At 35.3% G+C, this 19290-nt stretch overlaps 1 protein-coding gene across 1 annotated transcript in view; it reads left to right on the top strand.

Annotated features, from left to right (window-relative positions):
• The window catches only part of LOC116761103 (phosphatidylinositol phosphatase PTPRQ-like), a 206463-nt gene extending 200780 nt beyond the window's left edge, over window positions 1–5683 (top strand). The window contains 2 exon segments of the mRNA XM_032646871.1: window positions 3806–3929; window positions 4180–5683. Of these exon segments, the coding sequence (XP_032502762.1) occupies window positions 3806–3929; window positions 4180–4217 (162 nt within the window). The 3' untranslated portion in view covers window positions 4218–5683.
• The last annotated feature ends 13607 nt before the right edge of the window (window positions 5684–19290 follow it).

Raw genomic sequence — 19290 nt, 5'->3', positions numbered from 1 at the left:
GAAAGGGAGCACATGAGTGAAGTATCACTCTTCCCTTAGGAAACTTCAGAAATGGACTTCAACTTGTGGCCAGGCTTGGCTTCATGGGTATGTAGCCTATGCAGTCTCACGGGTCCCCACGCTCAAAAGGGCCTTGCACTTGATTTAATGTTTGCTGACACTGTTTTGAAAATCTTTAATAATTTTTGAGGAAGGAAACTTGTATTTTCATTTTGTAGTGGGCCCCACCAATTATGCAGCTGGTTGTTATCCAAAGATCTTTTAAGGGCTTCAAGATCAATACTACCATTAATGATTATTAAAACCAAATTCTTTCTTATTTTTAGTTGAGAACAAGAATAAATAGCTAGCATTTTCCTCCCATGTCCCTGGGTGTACACATGTGCACTGGTGATCAATGTTCTTGGCATTGATCGAGATTGGTTGGCTCTCTAGGATAGGTTAGAGGGTGCAAATGATTGGGATATTTCCTTGTAGAGACTAGATTCGGTCTTCAAATTACAGAAGTCGAATTTTGTCATGCTCTACAATTTTGTGGAACCAAACTTTGTAAAGAGTGTGTTCAAGCATGCCTGTGAATAACTGCACACAATTTAGTATTCAGTATATGCTATAAACTTCATACATTATGCTGGAATAACCAGCCAGAGGAAAATGTTGCAGGTTGGGTAGGGGGATGAAAAGAGCCTGAATTTTGGTGTCAGAGAATTGAGTTCAGATTCCAGTCCTGCTAATTGCTGGCTTTGTGACTTTGTTTAATTAACCTCTCTGAGTTATTTCTCTTTTGTAAAATAGCTGTGTTACACTTTTCACAAGTCTATTGTAAGTATTAAATAAGAGAAGGTATCTAAAGCACCAAGCATGCAGTAAACGCCCAACGTGCAGTAAAGGTCTGACAATGTAGTTGTGCCGATCGTTTTTTAAGATAAAAAGGTGGCAGTTCGTTAAAATCCTGATAAACACTTACTGAATCAACAGGTAGAAGTCATGAATATTAGTTGGCATGTTTGAAATAAGTACATCTTCATCGATATTCAAGAAAAGTATAGGGCTTTCCTGGTGGCTCAGTGGTTAAGAATCCGCCTGCCAATGCAGGGGACACGGGTTCGAGCCTTGGTCTGGGAAGATCCCACATGCCGCGGAGCAGCTAAGCCCGTGTGCCACAACTACTGAGCCTGTGCTCTAGAGCCCGCGAGCCACAACTACTGAAGCCTGTGTGCCACAACTACTGAAGCCCGCGCGCCTAGAGCCTGTGCTCTGCAACAAGAGAAGCCACCACAATGAGAAGCCTGCGCCCTGCAACAGAGTAGCCCCCACTCACTGCAACTAGAGAAAGCCCGTGTGCAGCAGCAAAGACCCAATGTAGCAAAAAATTAAATAAGTAAATTTATAAAAAAAAAGTATAGGTAGCCCTTCCATAAGGGGTTATAAAATTAAGATACATCCATGTTTACTAAATAATTAGCCTCCATTTTGTAAACAATATAAATCACAATTCTCAGATCCTCGCTTAAAATGTGGTACTCCAAAGCTCTCTTTCACCGGACTTTGTTCCCAGAAGCTATGCTCTTTACTGTCTTTTCTCTGTGATGAAAGAAAGGAAAATGACCACACCTTGGCTCCAGTCCTTATAAACCAGCATTGCCTTGCACAAGAGTGGTTTCTTAGTTTCTTCTCTTGCACTTAGGAATGATTCCAATTTCTGTGAAGAATGCTGTCTCAGCACATACTACAGTGGCCATGGCCAGGGGTGGGGAGGTGGGAACCTCAGCAATATATCACCACTAAAAGACACCAGAGGGCCCAGACCCTGGAGAGAACCTAAAGTTCTTTCACTGTCTACCAAAACACAGTTCATAGCAGCCCCAGGAGATGTAAAAGAGCTTTCTGAGAGAATACTCTGCAGTGAGGTAATATCCTGAGATACTATTCCTGCCTGAAAAAAAGGATTAGTCTGGATGAATCCCTTTCCTGCTCTGGTTCTCTTGAAAATTGACTGATGTGAACTCCTGAGGTAGAAGAAAAAAGAATAACATATTTTTGGTGCCTAATTTTTTGCCACCAACATATATACATGGCTGGCCTTAAATCTCACAACATAGCTTTCCTGATCCCCCAGATGAGGAAACTGAACATCAGAAAAGTTTAATTCTTAAGGTAACAGGACTATCTAGGGTAGAAACTGGAACTGAACTCTTCACTGCCTCTTTGGCAATAACACACCACGGCAAAGGGATCTTGGAAAATGTAGTACTGCCCTGTGGAGCTCATCCTGCCCTGCTGGCAGAGTTTATACCCATCATTCTTTCCAGTGGAGAAAGATGAGATTGGGACAGTTAGAAGTTTCACATATCAAATGTGACTTCAAATTCAAATGTGTTTTTTTTTTTAAATACCAGAACTCATAAACTTAAATGACTGTTGTTTTCAAAGAAATTATACCATGTCAATATATTTCTGTCAATAATGTTATTCATTGTGCAGTGCATATCTTAAAATACTCATTTGGAATTACCCTAAGAAATTTAACAGCAATTTCAATAGAATTTTTATTCCCTTATAACAATCCTTCATTTCTTACCAAAACTGAATTATGTAACTTGATCATCCACCTCACAAACTTGATCCCTAATGACTTCTGAATGTTCTCCAAATCAAGTCTGTCCTGAAATGGTAAAGATCTGCTAACTGTGAGAATTAAATGAGGCTAAGTCAACATTCATTACGCAACTACCACATTCCAGGCACTATTACACACAATGGGAATAGAGCAGTGAATATGACAGAGTTCTGTCCTCATAGAGCTGACAGTGATGAGATGTGTGTGGAAACATTTTGTAATCCACGAAGAAATAGGTATTCCTAATGATGACCAACAATCTCTAGAGACAGTTTCAATAGTGAAGTTCCCAAAAGGGTTTGAGGTGTAGTAGCAATAGATATGAATATAATTTCTTAAGATGGTCACTTTAGAGGACATTCTATTTAAATCAGTTGTCAGTATGTGTGTTTGTGTGTGTGTGTGTGTGTGTGTGTGTGTGTGTGTGTGTGTGTGTGAATCTTAAACATTTGGTTATATTCCTTTAACCTCAGGTCCCTTCCCTATGTAAAAATGAGGGTGCTTTTCTATGACTAACCTTAACTACCTTTGGGAAAGTCCAAACCCAGAAATGCTAACAGTTTATTGAATTATATTGAATAAACTTAAAGAACCCAGATAGTATTGAATTTCATCCTAACTTTAGATGAAATGTTCGGAGTCCTGCCTTATATTTACAAATAGAGACCAGATCCTTGACATTAAGTAGGCCAAATATTGGGTGATTAACAGAATTGTTAAATATTTTAAATATGCTGATCGTGTGTAGATATGCTCAGTCACAGCTTTTGAAAGTAAATTTAGTATCTGCATTCCAACAGCCATTCTAACAAGAAAAATATTTATAAGAAAAATTACTCAATTATGCCTAACAGGAAAAAGGAAACTTATAAACAAATTTAAATAATATAATTTGCTACTTTTTAAAATTACAGAAAGAAAGAACATATGAACACTTAGTATTTAATGACAAGTAATTTTAAAAACTGGAAACTACAAAAAGCCACAGGAATTTAGTAAATCTTATGTTTGAAATGATAAAAAATCATTTATATTCATGGTAAATTCTGTGCCTCTAATTTAGCTATTTAACATTTGTTGAGTTCAATATTACTTTTCACTGTAAAAGTATAGCCCCCCCCAGCCCCCGTATAAGAAAATCCCTACCCCGTCCATTTATTTAACCATCCTTTCTTTGGTGTCTAGGCACAGTATATCTTTTTACATCAGTGTGTTCTGGATCTCTTATCAAGTAAAGGAAGTAATCAGCCCATCTGTTTTGTTAACTATTCAGCACTTCAAAAGATGGACTCTTTGGACACCATGGAAGGTAAACAGAGGCAATGTATATCAATTTACTACTAGTTTACCACCTATAGCAGGAGCATTAATTTAATAGTAACCGTATGTTGAAAATGTTTTAGAAGCTTGGCTGGCACACATATCAATTCTTTAATTTCTCTCTAATCCAAGTTAGGATAATAGCCTTTCCGGTACACTATATTTTTGTCATGAAACATTTAAATCTTTTGAACTGTTAACTTCAATTCTCTCTTGTGACATGTTACTTTATATTATAGGTGATGTTGAGCTTGAATGGGAAGAAACCACCATGTAAATATTCAGACCAAAGATTACAACTGGAAGATATTTTCAAATCCCAGGGGCCAAAATACCCCCTTACTCTTCTGAATTAAAATGTGCAACCTTAAATAAAACTCTACGCTTCCCTTACTGTGCCTTACTAAATGGATTGACATTTTATGAATAGTTCTAGGAAATAGCTAATTCCGGATAGTTATCTGTTTTGTACAGAATAAATATTATACATGTAAAATGTTTAAGAAGAGATATCCCAGAGATTTTTGAAGCCTTCTATGTTTTGGGAATGAGCCAAATATAAAATTATTATTATATTTACATTAATGTTTCAATGTGAATTTTCCCTACATATTGGATTTGATCTTGAACAAAAGTTGTAAATGTTGATTCAGTAGTGTTATTTTGGCCTCCAGGGTGTTGACTTTTCTCGTGGATAACTTCCAGGACTGTCATAATGATCTGTACTTCCATGTATGCCCCTGTGTTTTGAAACCCCTGTTTTATGATTGCTGAGATATCATCTCATGATCTCGAACAGCTGAACAGTAACCCCCTGACACTGCTGGGATTACTTAGCCTTTATACAACACACAGTAGCTCTTCGGGTACACTTAGGGCTATTTCAATTGCATTGTAATCTTTAGTTTGAAAAACAAAAGGAAAAATTAAACAGTGCAGTTGCTCATGTGAAGTTGTCGAGTACTTTTGTAGCCTGTCTGCATTTGTACATTTTCAGGAACAAGCTGTACCACTGTATTGTATATTTGAATACATAGTTAAATGTATCAGTATTTGTCCATTAGATATGTATGCAACCTAATAACAATTTTGAAGGGTTTCTTCAGCAGAAATGCACGAAAACAGTAATAAAAATGTGATGTGTTACAAGGTCATAAACCAATGATGTGCTGCTGTGGTGCCAACCAGAGACTTCTGAATAGATTACATAAAACGGTCTTTATTTCATTTCCCAAGGTTGATTATTGAGGAGTGTATTAGGTGGAACTGAACACAAAGAAATTAACCAGACTGTAGCAAATTAGAGATTTTTTTTTTTAAAAGCAAATAATTCACCCTCCTTTTTGTTAGACAGTAACAATGTACAAAGTAAGTTTTGAACTATATGAAATTATTTTGTCATAGATTTCAATTAAGGGTCATAAAATAGTATTAATTATTTTATTTCTTTTATGGTAAGAATCATATCTTACTTATTTCTGCTGGAATATACATATAGAAAAAGTGATGGCCAATAAAATTGAATTTTAAGGAACTGAGTCACTCTGCAACATGATTTCAGAGGTCCTTATAAACATAAATTTGACTTTGTATCACATATTAAGATATAATTAATAATTATCTTAACATAATGAAGTATAAGTACAATACAGTAATATAATGTGGTATAAATAATTAAGATATAATAATTTCCCAAGGTATCCAAAGATAGTAATTTTAAAATCGAATTTATTATGCAAGAAATTAAATCCTTTAGTCTTACAAGCAATCCTGCTTTCTGTCTTTTATGGCAAGGGTGTGTAAATAAATACAATCCATTAATGTTCCAACCAAAAAGTTTACTCTATAGAAAGTTACAGAAAACAATAAGAAATGATGAAAACTCTAAAAAAGATTCAAGTTTGAGTGACAAGGTCTTCAGTTTGCTTCACGTGTCAGTCATTGAAAATGAGTGGTAAGCCAGTACTTATTAATGTGGGTTTTTGTATTCATGGAAGACAGATAACAGCCTGTGGAAAGTACTGGTGAGTCTACTTTTAAATGTATTAAATGGTAAGAAAATAAATCCTTCAATCCACAAGCCAGTCCATTTTCTATAATATCTATATAAAACAGAGAGAACAGAATAGAGTTGACCCGTGTATATATGCATGTGTGTGCATATAAAAAAAGTTTTAATATAAGGCCTCCTCTAAAAGAGTGCTTATCAATCTTTAATGTGTATACAAATCACCTGCAGATTGTGGTAAAATGCAGATTCTGCTTCAGTAGGTCCAGGAGAGCACCTAAGATTCTTCATTTCTAGAAAGTACTCAAGTAATAGTATTGCTGCCTGAGCTCGGGCCATACACTGAATAGCAAATCTCTAAAAGACAGGATCAGAATAATTTTATTTCCATCTGAAATTATTTGAAACATGTTAAAAAAGATTTGTCTTCATTATCAAAAACATAACAAAGCACCTGTTAAATGTGTATAGCTCACTAGCTATACCACAAAACTAACTGAAATTGAACTGAAACACATTAATGTTAACTAAATTTTCTCTTAATTATATTGTGAAAATGCTAGTTCACAGCCAAATTTTTATAGGTGGCTACTAAGTGCAAATTAAAATAATGAGGAACATCTGTAACATTTTTAGATCAGATTTGTCAAAATACTTTGAAGCATATGTACAATAAATGAGCAACATGTGTTTTATCTGAACCAAATGAAACTGGAGCCTCTCAGAATGGTTTGCCAGAAACGAGAGCAGCTGTGGGTATCACCTCTACTTTCATCCTGCTTTAAAACACAGAATTTTCTTCTTTCACTTTATAGGTGAAATGTGTGATACGACTTTTGAAAAAGCTAATTAAACCTTTCCCTCTCCATAAAGGAGATGGTGATTCACTCTTCACATCTGGTACCAAACACTAGATTTTAAAAATGAAATTTAAGTTCAGCAAGCTACTCTACACGTCCATGACATTACTGTGATAGGTCCACTTTTGTAGTTCAACTTTTAGAAAACTCACAGTAAAGTTTTTGATGATGCCAGTAACACAAAATGATCTGAAATTCTCAACTGAATGGTATTAAAAAGTGAAAATGTGGGATAAAAAAGTTCATAAAGCATAATCTTGACAAAACAGCTTGCCTTCTTAGCACAAGTAATATTTCATGGTAAATAACATCATGAATATGCATAGAGCTTCCATTTGGAATCAAAACTCATATACCCATCAGTTCATGAAGATGTTCTGAGGAATAGATTAGATCACACATATGAAGGTGTTTCAAAAAGTACAAAGAACTCTACAAAGTTAAGATAATTTTTTACCCGGGTTGGACAGTATGTAATGTTTATCAGTAAGATAATGCACCCCATTATAAGATTGTATTGTATTTGTGATATTAATTCTATGTTTGTATGTCTGTTTCACATGCAAACGTTAAAGAGAAAATTATGGCAGATATACTGATTTCTGCTAAATAAAACCACTGATACTTTGTTTTTCATGAATGATTAAGAGCATTCTCAAGGAATGTTTGGACTAAAGTGAATAAACAAATAAAAAATCGTGATTTAGAAAACAAATCAAGAAAATTTCCATTTCAGGTGTTTCAAATGGACATACTAAATCACTGTCTACAATACAGTCATTTGAAAATAAAACTGTAACTTAATAGAAGGTGATGAAAAGCATTATTCTCCCTTGTTAATGAGATTATGTTTCTTTAGAATCACAAGCTTAAATTATTTTAATTTTTTACTGAAAGTATTAGATTGAGAAGTCATTTTAGTAAATTATAAACTTTTCAGAATACTTTTACCCCCATCATCCTGATTAATCCTCACAAAATCCTCTAAGATCTGCAGTGTCCCATATTACAGATAAATATAATGAAAGCTTAACAGATGTGCCAGAGACCACATTTAGTAAAGATGGAAGCTGCATATCATAATCAAGTTACTGAAAGCCAATTATAAAGATAAAAATTTTAAAGGCAACAAAGAAAATAGAGACCTACTGAGGTGTTCAAATATAAGAAAATATGCTGGCTTCTATTCAGAAACAATGCAAGCCAACTGACAATGGAATGACATATTCAAAGTGCTCAAATTACCTCCTAAACCTGATTAAGGGCAAATACAAAAGAACTAGAGCTAATGTCATGGTGAAATATTAAAGGCCTTCATCCTAAGAGCAAGAAAAACGCCCACTTTCACAACTTATATTCAACACTGTACTGGTGTTTCTAGCCATTACAATAAGGAAAAAAAAAAAAGAAAGAAAAGGAAGGTTTGTAAATGAAGACAAAAACTGTCTATATGAGTAGAGAGTATAATTATGTATGAGGAAATTCCTGAAAAAGCTACAAAAGAGAAAAAGCCACTAGGTATAATAAATAGCTTTAAAAAGGTTACAGGATATAAGATCAAGATACAATCAATTTTATCTCTACATATTAATCAATGAACTGGAAACTGCAATTAAAAATACCATTAACAACAGCATCCATAAACATGAAATGCTTAGAGTAAATTTAACAAAGTATATGCAAGACTCACACACTAAAAACAATATTGATGAGAAGAATTAAAGAAGACTTAAATAAATTTTTTAAATGCATATCCATGAACTCAAAACTCAATGTTGCTGAGAAGTCAATTCCCATACTGATGTACGGATTAAATGGAATATCAATCTTAATCCCATAAGGCTTTTTTTCTAGAAATCAATAAACTTGTTTTTACAATTTATATAGAAATGATGCAAAGGATCTAGAATAGCCAAAACAACATTCAAATAGAACACAGTTGAATGACTTATACTACACATCTATAGCATTTCCATTAAAATAAAAAATAGAAAGTAAAAAAATAAATTCTCACACAGTTGGTCAATTAGTTTTCGACAAAGGTGACAATGTAATTCAATGGGGAAAAGATAGTCTTTCCAATAAACAGTGTTGGAACAACTGGATGCCCATTTGGAAAAACATGAACCTTCATTTCTAGCCCATATAACAAATACAAAAATTAACTTGAAATGCAACACAGATCTAAATGTAAAAGCTAAAACTATAAAGCTTATAGAAAAAAAGTATGAAAATCCTCATGACTTTGGGACAGGCTAAGATTCCTCAGAATATAAAGAAATAAAATATAAAAGAAAAAACTGACATATTGTACTTTGCCAAAATTATAACATTCTTCTCTTTAAAAGACACTATTAAGAAAATGAAAAGTCAAGCCACAGGCTGAAGAGAATGGGAGAAAATATTCACAATAAATGTGACAAGATGCAAGTCCTGGGAATGGTATCCAGAATACATATATATTTACAGAATAATACACACACACACACACACACACACACACATATAAATGGCCAATACATGAAAAGGTACTCAACATCATTAGTCATCAAGAAAATGCAAATAAAAATCAGAATGAAGTAACCATACTAATAGAATGATTAAAGTTAAAATGACTGGTAATATCAAGTCATCCCACCATGGAATTTGAGCAGCTGGAACTGCATGGTATATGGTACAATCACTTTGGAAAACAGTTTGGTAGTTTCTTATAGAGATAATACCCGGGCTTCCCTGGTGGTGCAGTGGTTGAGAGTCCACCTGCCGATGCAGGGGACACAGGTTCGTGCCCCGGTCCAGGAAGATCCGACATGCCGCAGAGCGGCTGGGCCCGTGAGCCATGGCCGCTGAGCCTGCGGGTCCGGAGCCTGTGCTCCGCAACAGGAGTTTTTATTGCTCTGGACCACTTAACACAACATATAAATGATCATGATTTTGTGGATATATATGCATAAAGCATATATATGGATATGTGGATATATATGGATATGTGGATATACATGGATTAGTAGCTGAACTGAGAAGTGAAAGAATGTGCATGGTACAAAACCTGGTAAGATATCTAAAACTTCAAGCAGTTATCAGCTCTAGAATTTCTGCCTGGAAGGATCTTAGTGGCAGCGATCTGGTAGACATGGACTTGAACTATATTAGCAAAGCAGACATTCTCTTTTCCTACATTATAAACCTCTGGGTGGGGACAGGGTCTTGGGGATGGCAGCTGATGGGGATTATAGGAGAACTGAAACCCACATGCCCCAGTTATCCTTCAGCACTGTTACTGACTACTCATCCTACCCTGTTTATACTGATAGGCATATAGAAAATAATTCATTAAATGGATTTGTCTTTAGCCTTTGGGAAGCTTGGAAAATGAACCAAATTAATTTCTTTTATAAACATGCTAGAAGTTGTATTTGGGAAAAGTTTATTAACTGTTACAGGTTTCTATGTATTTCACTTGTCCATATTTATCCCTTTTTATTAGTAGTACTAATTATCTTTGTTATAGCATGTCATCAACTAACTAACTGGGAGTTGTTTTGTTGTTCTGGTTTGGACATAAAAATATTTTTAAAATATAGATTTTTGTCATTAAAAAAATCATACGGTAGGGGGCTTCCCTGGTGGTGCAGTGGTTGAGTCTGCCTGCCGATGCAGGGGACACGGGTTCGTGCCCCGGTCCGGGAGGATCCCACATGCCGCGGAGCAGCTGGGCCCATGAGCCATGGCCGCTGAGCCTACAGGTCCGGAGCCTGTGCTCCGCAACGGGAGAGGCCACAATAGTGAGAGGCCCGCGTACCGCAAAAAAAAAGAAAAAGATAATACCCTATTGCCATATTACCCAGCATTACCACTCCTAGTCATTTATCCAAGAGAAATTAAAATATATTTCCAGAAATGGACTTGTATTAATAGTGCTCTTAGTAGTTTTATTCATAATGGCCAAAAATGGAAAGAGTCCAAATACCCATCAGCAGGAATGAACAAATAAGTTGTGGTATTTTTTGACAATAAAATAGAAATGAACTATTGATACACATGAGAACATACTGAGTGAAAGAAGACAGATACAAGGGAATGCATACTGTAAGAATCAATTCAGATGTAGTTCTGGAGCGGGTCAAACTAATCTAGAGTGATGAAGATCAAATCAGTGTTTACCTGAAGTGCGGTATATATGTGGGGAATCAACTGCAATGGACAAAAGGCAACTTTAGGGGGGTGAGGAAAGTGTTCTGTATCTTGAATGGAGTGTTATTTATACAGGTATATTCATTTGTCAAAATGCTTTAAGTTGTGTACATGCAGTGAATGCATTTTTTCCATGTAAATTATAATTCAATAAAGTTGATTAAAAATAGAATAACGAAAAAATAGTTAAGTATTTACAGAATGCTATTTATGCTTTTAAAATACAAGTAGTACATATTTTTATGGATTCATTCATTATAATACATACATAAAATCATAAATGGTAATGTAGGTACTGGCATCAGAATCATGGCTTCCTCTGATGTGGGAGGAATGCAGGGAGAAGACGGATTGCCAGGAAATCACGAGGATCCACAAGAGTTTCAAACGCATTCGTAAATTTTGTTTTAAAGTTTAAAGCATATGTGGCAACACAGATTTGTTAAAATTAAATAATGAGTAAAAACTATATTATTCTCTAAAGTTTTGTGTTTGAAATATTTCATAATTTTAAAAGTACAATTTAAACTTTAATAATTTATAACAATGACTTAAATGTTTATGGACTATTTTCACGAATCTATCAAAGTATTTTGCTCTCCTGCTTGAATGAGGGCAATATGGAGAGAAATATTTACTTACTTTGTTATTTATTTACTCCATTCCCAAAGCTCTAAAATCGGTGTCTTAAACATTAAAAATAAAACTTGACATGCTGCAAGTGCTTTCCACAGAATTCACTAAGTCCTTATTCACTTAGTATTTATAACCAGGTGAACTGCCATGGAAGATATGATGAATTCACTTGCTGTACTCTCATACTAGAAAACAGAGCTTCATCAATTTGAGGGCACCACATTCATAAAGCTGGTGCATGCTAACAGGATCAACATCTACTCCCTGGGGTGTTACACCAGAGTTTTTATTTATTTATGTTTTAAAGAATACACTTACAGCTGCTTCATTTGCAAATATTTTCTCCCATTCTGAAGGTTGTCTTTTTGTCTTGTTTATGGTTTCCTTTGCTGTGCAAAAGCTTTTAAGTTTCATTAGGTCCCATTGGTTTATTTTTGTTTTTATTTCCATTTTTCTAGGAAGTGGGTCAAAAAGGATCTTGCTGTGATTTATGTCATAGAGTGTTCTGCCTATGTTTTCCTCTAAGAATTTTATAGTGTCTGGACAAAGGATTAATCTCCAAAATTTACAAGCAGCTCATGCAGCTCCATATCAAAAAAACAAACAACCCAATCCAAAAATGGGCAGAAGACCTAAATAGACATTTCCCCAAAGAAGATATACAGATTGCCAACAAACACATGAAAGAATGCTCAACATCAGTAACCATTAGAGAAATGCAAATCAAAACTACCATGAGGTATCACCTCACACCAGTCAGAATGGCCATCATCAAAAGATCTACAAACAATAAATCTGGAGAGGGTGTGGAGAAAAGGGAACCCTCTTGCACTGTTGGTGGGAATGTAAATTGATACAGCCACTATGGAGACCAGTATGGAGGTTCCTTAAAAAACTAAAAATAGAACTACCGTATGACCCAGGAATCCCACTACTGGGTATATACCCTGATAAAACCGTAATTCAAAAAGAGTCACGTACCCCAATGTTCATTGCAGCTCTATTTACAATAGCCAGGACATGGAAGCAACCTAAGTGTCCATCGACAGACGAATGGATAAAGAAGATGTGGCACATATATACAATGGAATATTACTCAGCCATAAAGAGAAACAAATTTGAGTTATTTGTAGTGAGGTGGATGGACCCAGAGTCCATACAGAGTGAAGTAAGTCAGAAAGAGAAAAACAAATACCGTATGCTAACACATATATATGGAATCTTAAAAAAAAATGGTTATGAAGAACCTAGGGACAAGACAGGAATAAAGATGCAGATGTAGAGAATGGACTTGAGGACACGGGGAGGGGGAAGGGTAAGCTGGAATGAAGTGAGAGAGTGGCATGGACATATATGCACTACCCAATGTAAAACAGATAGCTAGTGGGAAGCAGCTGCACAGCACAGGGAGATCACCTCAGTGCTTTGTGACCACCTAGAGAGGTGGGATAGGGAGGGCGGGAGGAAGACGCAAGAGGGAGGGGATATGGGGATATATATATACGTATAGCTGATTCACTTTGTTATAAAGCAGAAACTAACACACCATTGTAAAGCAATTATACTCCAATAAAGATGTTAAAAAAATACACTTACAACTGTGATATGAAAAATTTACATGAAATAGACATAATTTTATTTATTGTGATTACTAATAGCTTTCTTTATTGAATCATTACTATGTCCCAGGCACTCTTTTAAGGATTTTACAAATATTAATTAATCTCCTAACAATTCTTGGAAGTAGGTGCCGTGATTTGCCTTTTACAGATGAGAAAACAAAAACAAAAAACGGGTTAAATAACCTGCCCAAGGTTACACATCAAGTAGGTGAAAGAGCTAGAGCTGAAATCAGAAATCTGATTTCAGAGTCTCCAGCATCAGCCACCATATGCCATTGTATTACCCAGAGACCATCAGATATATATTATCTTTGATCTCACCTACTTGGAAGTAGAACATACATGTGAACTCTAATTACTCCCATCCTCAAGAACGGAAGTTTCCTGATAGCATCTAAAATAGGCCTTTTTATGCAAATTATTCATGTCACATAGTCAGCCAGTGGTAGTGCTAGCCTTTGAATTCAGGTATCTAGTTTGATAGTCTTTCTGTAATTTGCTGCCTCCTCCAATATATATTTGATCCAAACCAAAATGTATTGTTTGTTTTTCTGATTCTCTGGAACTCATGCCAGATTCATCTCCTTAGCTCACAGCTCTGATCATTTTACTGATCCGTTCGGTAGCCCTTCATTGCCTATCGAGTTAAACTCGTAAAATGCTTTTCCCACAGTCTTACTCCAATTTTCCAGCCAAACTAGAATACCTGCTGCCTACTAAAACACACTGTACACATTCCCAGTACCACACTTTAGCTCCTACATTCTCCTCAATAGTTCTTATCCTCCTCTGGCATTCCCCGCTTACTAGATTGTCAGCTGCTTGTGAACAAGGACTAAGTTTTTCTCATGATTTTAACCTCGTTGCATTTAGCATAACATCTTCTATATGAGGTAAACTTAAACTAATATGTGCAATTGGAAAGTTTCCCTTAGAAGAGGTAAACTAACGTTGTCTAAGCAACAGTGTATTTTCCTACCAATCCACACTTGCTAAAGTATCTTTTCAATCAAGGAGCAAACAAACAATACTGGATCAAAGATAAATGAAAGTGGGGGAGCAGGGAAAATGGGCAGACAGTAATCTGTCATTTGTTCAGGATCATCAGTTGTCCAGAATGAAACTGAGATCTTAACAGTACGCGAAAAACCTCTGAACAACTGAAGGTGACAAAAACGAATACTGTATGTTTGGGCAACATATTAAAAAGGAGTTCATCGACAGTATTTTTTGTCTTACATTATAGACACTTCAACAAACATGATTTCCCAGTTCACAGCAGTTTGTAAACAGCAAAGCTAATGGTTTATATCCTTATATTATGTGCACACACACACACACACACACACACACACACACACACACACACACCTTCCTCTTAAAAGCACATAGGCCTTCAAAACATAAAATTTGGGGACCATTTATAGAAATCCAATATATTTCAATACCCACTGGAATATTATAACCAAAGTCCTCTTTAAGAAAACATTTTTCTTTTTAAATTACATTATATTTACTCCTTAAGGAGACAGGTATGGATTTAATATATTCTTTTAAAGACCTCATCAAAACTAATTAGACTAGAAAGGTAGGGAGAGGCAGTTCCAGAAGAAACTTGGGACAAAATATTCCACGAGGTGAGACAGTTTCTGGCCATGCAGAGGCAGGTCTGTATTCAGCTGCCAATGTGTACAGGCATGGAGGCGGACACCAGGGCCAGAGAAGACAGTAACGAGCAACAGGTGGCAAACCAGGCTAGCAGGACACACGAGGGTGGACTGGTAGGAGGTAGCATATCATAACAGGCAGGTGGAGCAAGGCTAAGGAGAATCCAGGAACTGGCACTACTCAGATCCAAGAAAAGCCAGAGGTAGGGAAGTGGGTCATCAGACAGCAGGGTCCTACTGTCCAGCTAGGTTCAGAGGCATCTCCCTTCCTCAGGGACAGACACAAAGTAGAGAGACTCAGGCAGGGTTCAATAACCCCTCATTTCCTGAAGATAGATATAGATAAACAAACAGAGATACACATACACATATGTACCTATCTCTATATCACTCCTTCACTGCGGCTTAACAGTAGTAAATAAATGGTAACGGCATGAAAAATACATATGTGCTTTAAATAACTAAGGTACTAGAGAGATTTTAGAGACAAAGATTTTTATCAAAATCAGGTACCAAATATGTATACTGCTAATCTAACCAAAGTAATAAGGAAAACAAAAATAACAGACGTCAAAACTGTCATGATTCAACACAAAAATACTGCATACCTAGAAGATACAAATAAGCAGAAATACTTTATAATAACAAGTTCTCTAATACAAGTGACCACAAAATAAATATTCCAAACTTATAAGCAACCAATTAATGAGTGAGAAGATATAACGGGAAAAGTCAGTTCACTGATAGTGTCCAAAATATAAAATACCAAGAAGCTAAACTTAGAGGTCACTTCTGAAGAAAACGAAAACAGGGAAATCTAAGATATGATTACAGTTTTTGGTAAGGGAAGCCTATTATAAAAAACGTGGTTCTTCTCAAATTACTTCATAAGTTTAAAATGCCAATTTAAAAATCTTAAATAGTATTAGATTATTTCCTATTTATAAAAACATCATAAGTTCATCTGGAAGAATAAATAACTGAGAAATAAGATAAACTTTGAGTAATAAGAGTGATGAGGTGAGAACTTCCATCTGTTAAAATATTTTATTATCAAAATAAAGTGTACGACTGACATGAGAAGAAGCAATACCTACTGAAAGAGACAAGTTTTCAAACAGAGGCCATGTTATAAGATTTTAATATGTCAGTAAGGAAATATCATCCACCAAGGAAGAAAAGATACATCATTATTCAGTAAATGATGTAGGGAAATTGGCTGCTAGGGAAAAAAAATGAAATCATGTTCAATTTAACCCCCTCACTCTAAACCAAAATGAATTTTGGAGCAAAAAATCTCAGTATGTTCCATGGTCTTATTTCCTTTGGTCTTCATTTCCTTTAAAGATCATAAATAATTTCACCTTTTCAGGATGAACACTCACCCAACTTCTAATGCCCAATGGATCATACCACCCCAGTGTGAAACATTTACATTTTCTCCAAAATTTATAAGAATTCAAAGATATATGTCCCAGAAACAAAACCTGAAGTTTAAAGAAATAAAAGGTATCCAAACTGGAAGGGAAAAGGTAAACTTGTCATTATATGCAGATGATATGATACTTTATATAGAAAACTCCTAAGGACTCCACACAAAAACTATTAGAACTGATAAACAAATTCAGCAAGGTATCAGGATATAAAATTATCATACATAAATCTGTTGCATTTCTTTACACTAACAATGAAATACCAGAAAGGGAAAGTAAAAAATATTCCTTTTAAAATTGCATCAAAAAATAAAATACTTAGGAGTAAACCTGACCAAGGAGATGAAAGACTTATATGCTGAGAACGGTAAAATATTGATAAAGGAAATTGAAGATTATTCAAAGAAATGGAAAGATATCCCAAGCTCTTGGACTGGAAGAATTAATATTGTTAAAATGGCCATAGTACCCAAAACAATCTACAGATTTAATGATACCTATCAAATTAACCATGACATTTTTCACAGAACTACAACAAATAATTAAAATTTATATGGAACCACAAAAGACCCAGAATTGCTAAAGCCATCCTGAGGAAAAAGAACAAAGCTGGAAGCATAACCCTCCTAAACTTCAGACAATTATTACAAAGCTCCAGTAATCAAAACATTGTGGTATTGGCACAAAAACAGATATATGGATCAATGGAACAAAATAGAGAGCTCAGGAAAAAACCCACTCACCAATGGTAATCAATCCTCAACTAAAGAGTCAAGAATATACAATGGAAAAAAGACAGTCTCTTCAGCAGGTGGCACTGGGAGAGCTAAAAAAAGTTACCATATGATCCAGCAATCCCACTCCTGAGCATGTATCTGGACAAAAGTCTAATTAGAAAAGATACATGCACCCGAATGTTCAATGCAGCACTATTTACAATAGCCAAGACATGGATGCAACCTAAATGTCCACTGACAGAGGAATGGATAAAGAAAATGTGTGTGGAGATATAAATATATATATATATATATATATATATATATATGAATATACACAATGGAATATTACTCAGCCATAAAAAAGAATGAAATAATGCCATTTGCAGCAATATGGATGGACCTAGAGATTATCATACTAAGTGAAGTAAGTCAGAGAAAGACAAATATCATATGATATCAGTTATATATGGAATCCAAAAAAATGATATAAATGAACTTATTTACAAAACAGAAACAAGACTCACAGGCACAGAAAACAAACTTATGTTTACCAAAGGGGAAAGCACGGAAAGGAGGTATATATTAGGAGTTTGGAATTAGTAGATAAAAAGCACTATATATAAAGTACATAAAGAACAAGGTCCTACTGTATAGTACATATATATGGTCCTGTAATAAACCATAAAGGAAAAGAATCTGATAAAGAATGTATATTATACATGTATAACTGAATCATTTTGCTGTACACCAGAAACTAACACAACATTGTAAATCAACGATACTTCAACACAAAATAAATACATTTTCAAAGAACCTAAATAAGGGGACTTTATATAAAAAGAAATATGGTTAATCATCTAATATAATGAATGTCAAAATCTACTTATGTGTTCCTGCCAAAATACAGAAACTTCTTTTTAAAAATTCAACTATTAATTTGAAAAAGAATAATAACTCCAATTGATTAGAATATACTGAATATGTTTAGTCCATGAGATCATTTTTAAAACCCATGAATAGTCAGTCATTATTAGAGGATGATAACCAATTTTTTCTGAAAACGAGCAAATAAGGGGAAAGATTCAAGCATTTTATCCTTCCTTTTATATACAAACTGAATGATGCAGTAACAGCATATCTGAGGACAGATTTTTTTCTTTATACCATATTCTAGCTATAAATAAAGAAGAAATGACAGACTATCACTACTTCTCATTCCATAATGGATCACAGCAAAGATCAACAATAGCTGCTAATATCAAAAAAAAAAAGACAACCAGACATAATGTTTGTAGAATAACAGACTATACTGTAATCTTGCCAGCCCTCCCTCCCCCATCAAGTCTGAATCCAATCAAGCCTCTACAGCGAGCTACCAATGAATGAAACTATAGACGTCAGAAGAATGTTAAATTATGCCAAAAGAATGCAATCAGCAAAACCCAGATTTTGGAAAACTGCACAGGACTAATGATTCAATTTCTTCAACAAATTTGCAAAAGATATAAAGTTGTAGAGGAGGAACCATAGAGACTTAAAAGATTTATCAACTAATCACATTGTGTGGGCTTTATTTTGGTGCCAGTTCAAAAATACAAACTAAAATGGCTCCACACAGACACTTGTACGTAAATTTTTATAGCAACATTATTCATAATAGCCAAAAAATGGATAAATGTGGTATAACCATACAATGGAACAGTATTCAGCCACAAAAAGGAGTGAAGTACTTACTCATGATACAACATATATCGACCTTGAAAACTTTACGCTAAGTGAAGGTGGTACTAACCGGGTTTGTTTTGCCCAACGTGCAGCAAGCTAAAACGGTGAGATGCCGAGGTTTGCAGCAAAGCGAGGAGACGGGAGACCAGGTCTCAAATCCGCTCCAAGAAGGCAAGAGGCTTGGGTATTTATGGGATTAAAAAAAAAAAGAAGCAGGGCTGTCGCAGGCGAGGGGGAACGGGGAATGGTGATTAGAAAAAGGTGTGATAATTGTTGCTCTGCGCAGGCTTAACTACGCTACAGGCCTCTTCACATTCTAAAGTTCACGAGTGCGCATGCCTGCGCATGCCCAGTTCAAGGGTCAGTGGTCCTTCCCGGTCTTAAGCAGCTCAGCTCAAACTAGACACAGCTGACCCTTGGCTCAGCTTGAAATAGATGCAGCTGACTCCAAGTTCCTGGAAAACAACTCAGTCAGACACCTTATTG

This window comes from Phocoena sinus, chromosome 10 (assembly GCF_008692025.1).
Source record: "Phocoena sinus isolate mPhoSin1 chromosome 10, mPhoSin1.pri, whole genome shotgun sequence".
NCBI classification, from domain to species: Eukaryota; Metazoa; Chordata; class Mammalia; order Artiodactyla; family Phocoenidae; genus Phocoena; species Phocoena sinus.
The sequence above is the reverse complement of the archived record's forward strand: the minus strand, read 5'-3'. Positions and strand labels throughout refer to the sequence as shown.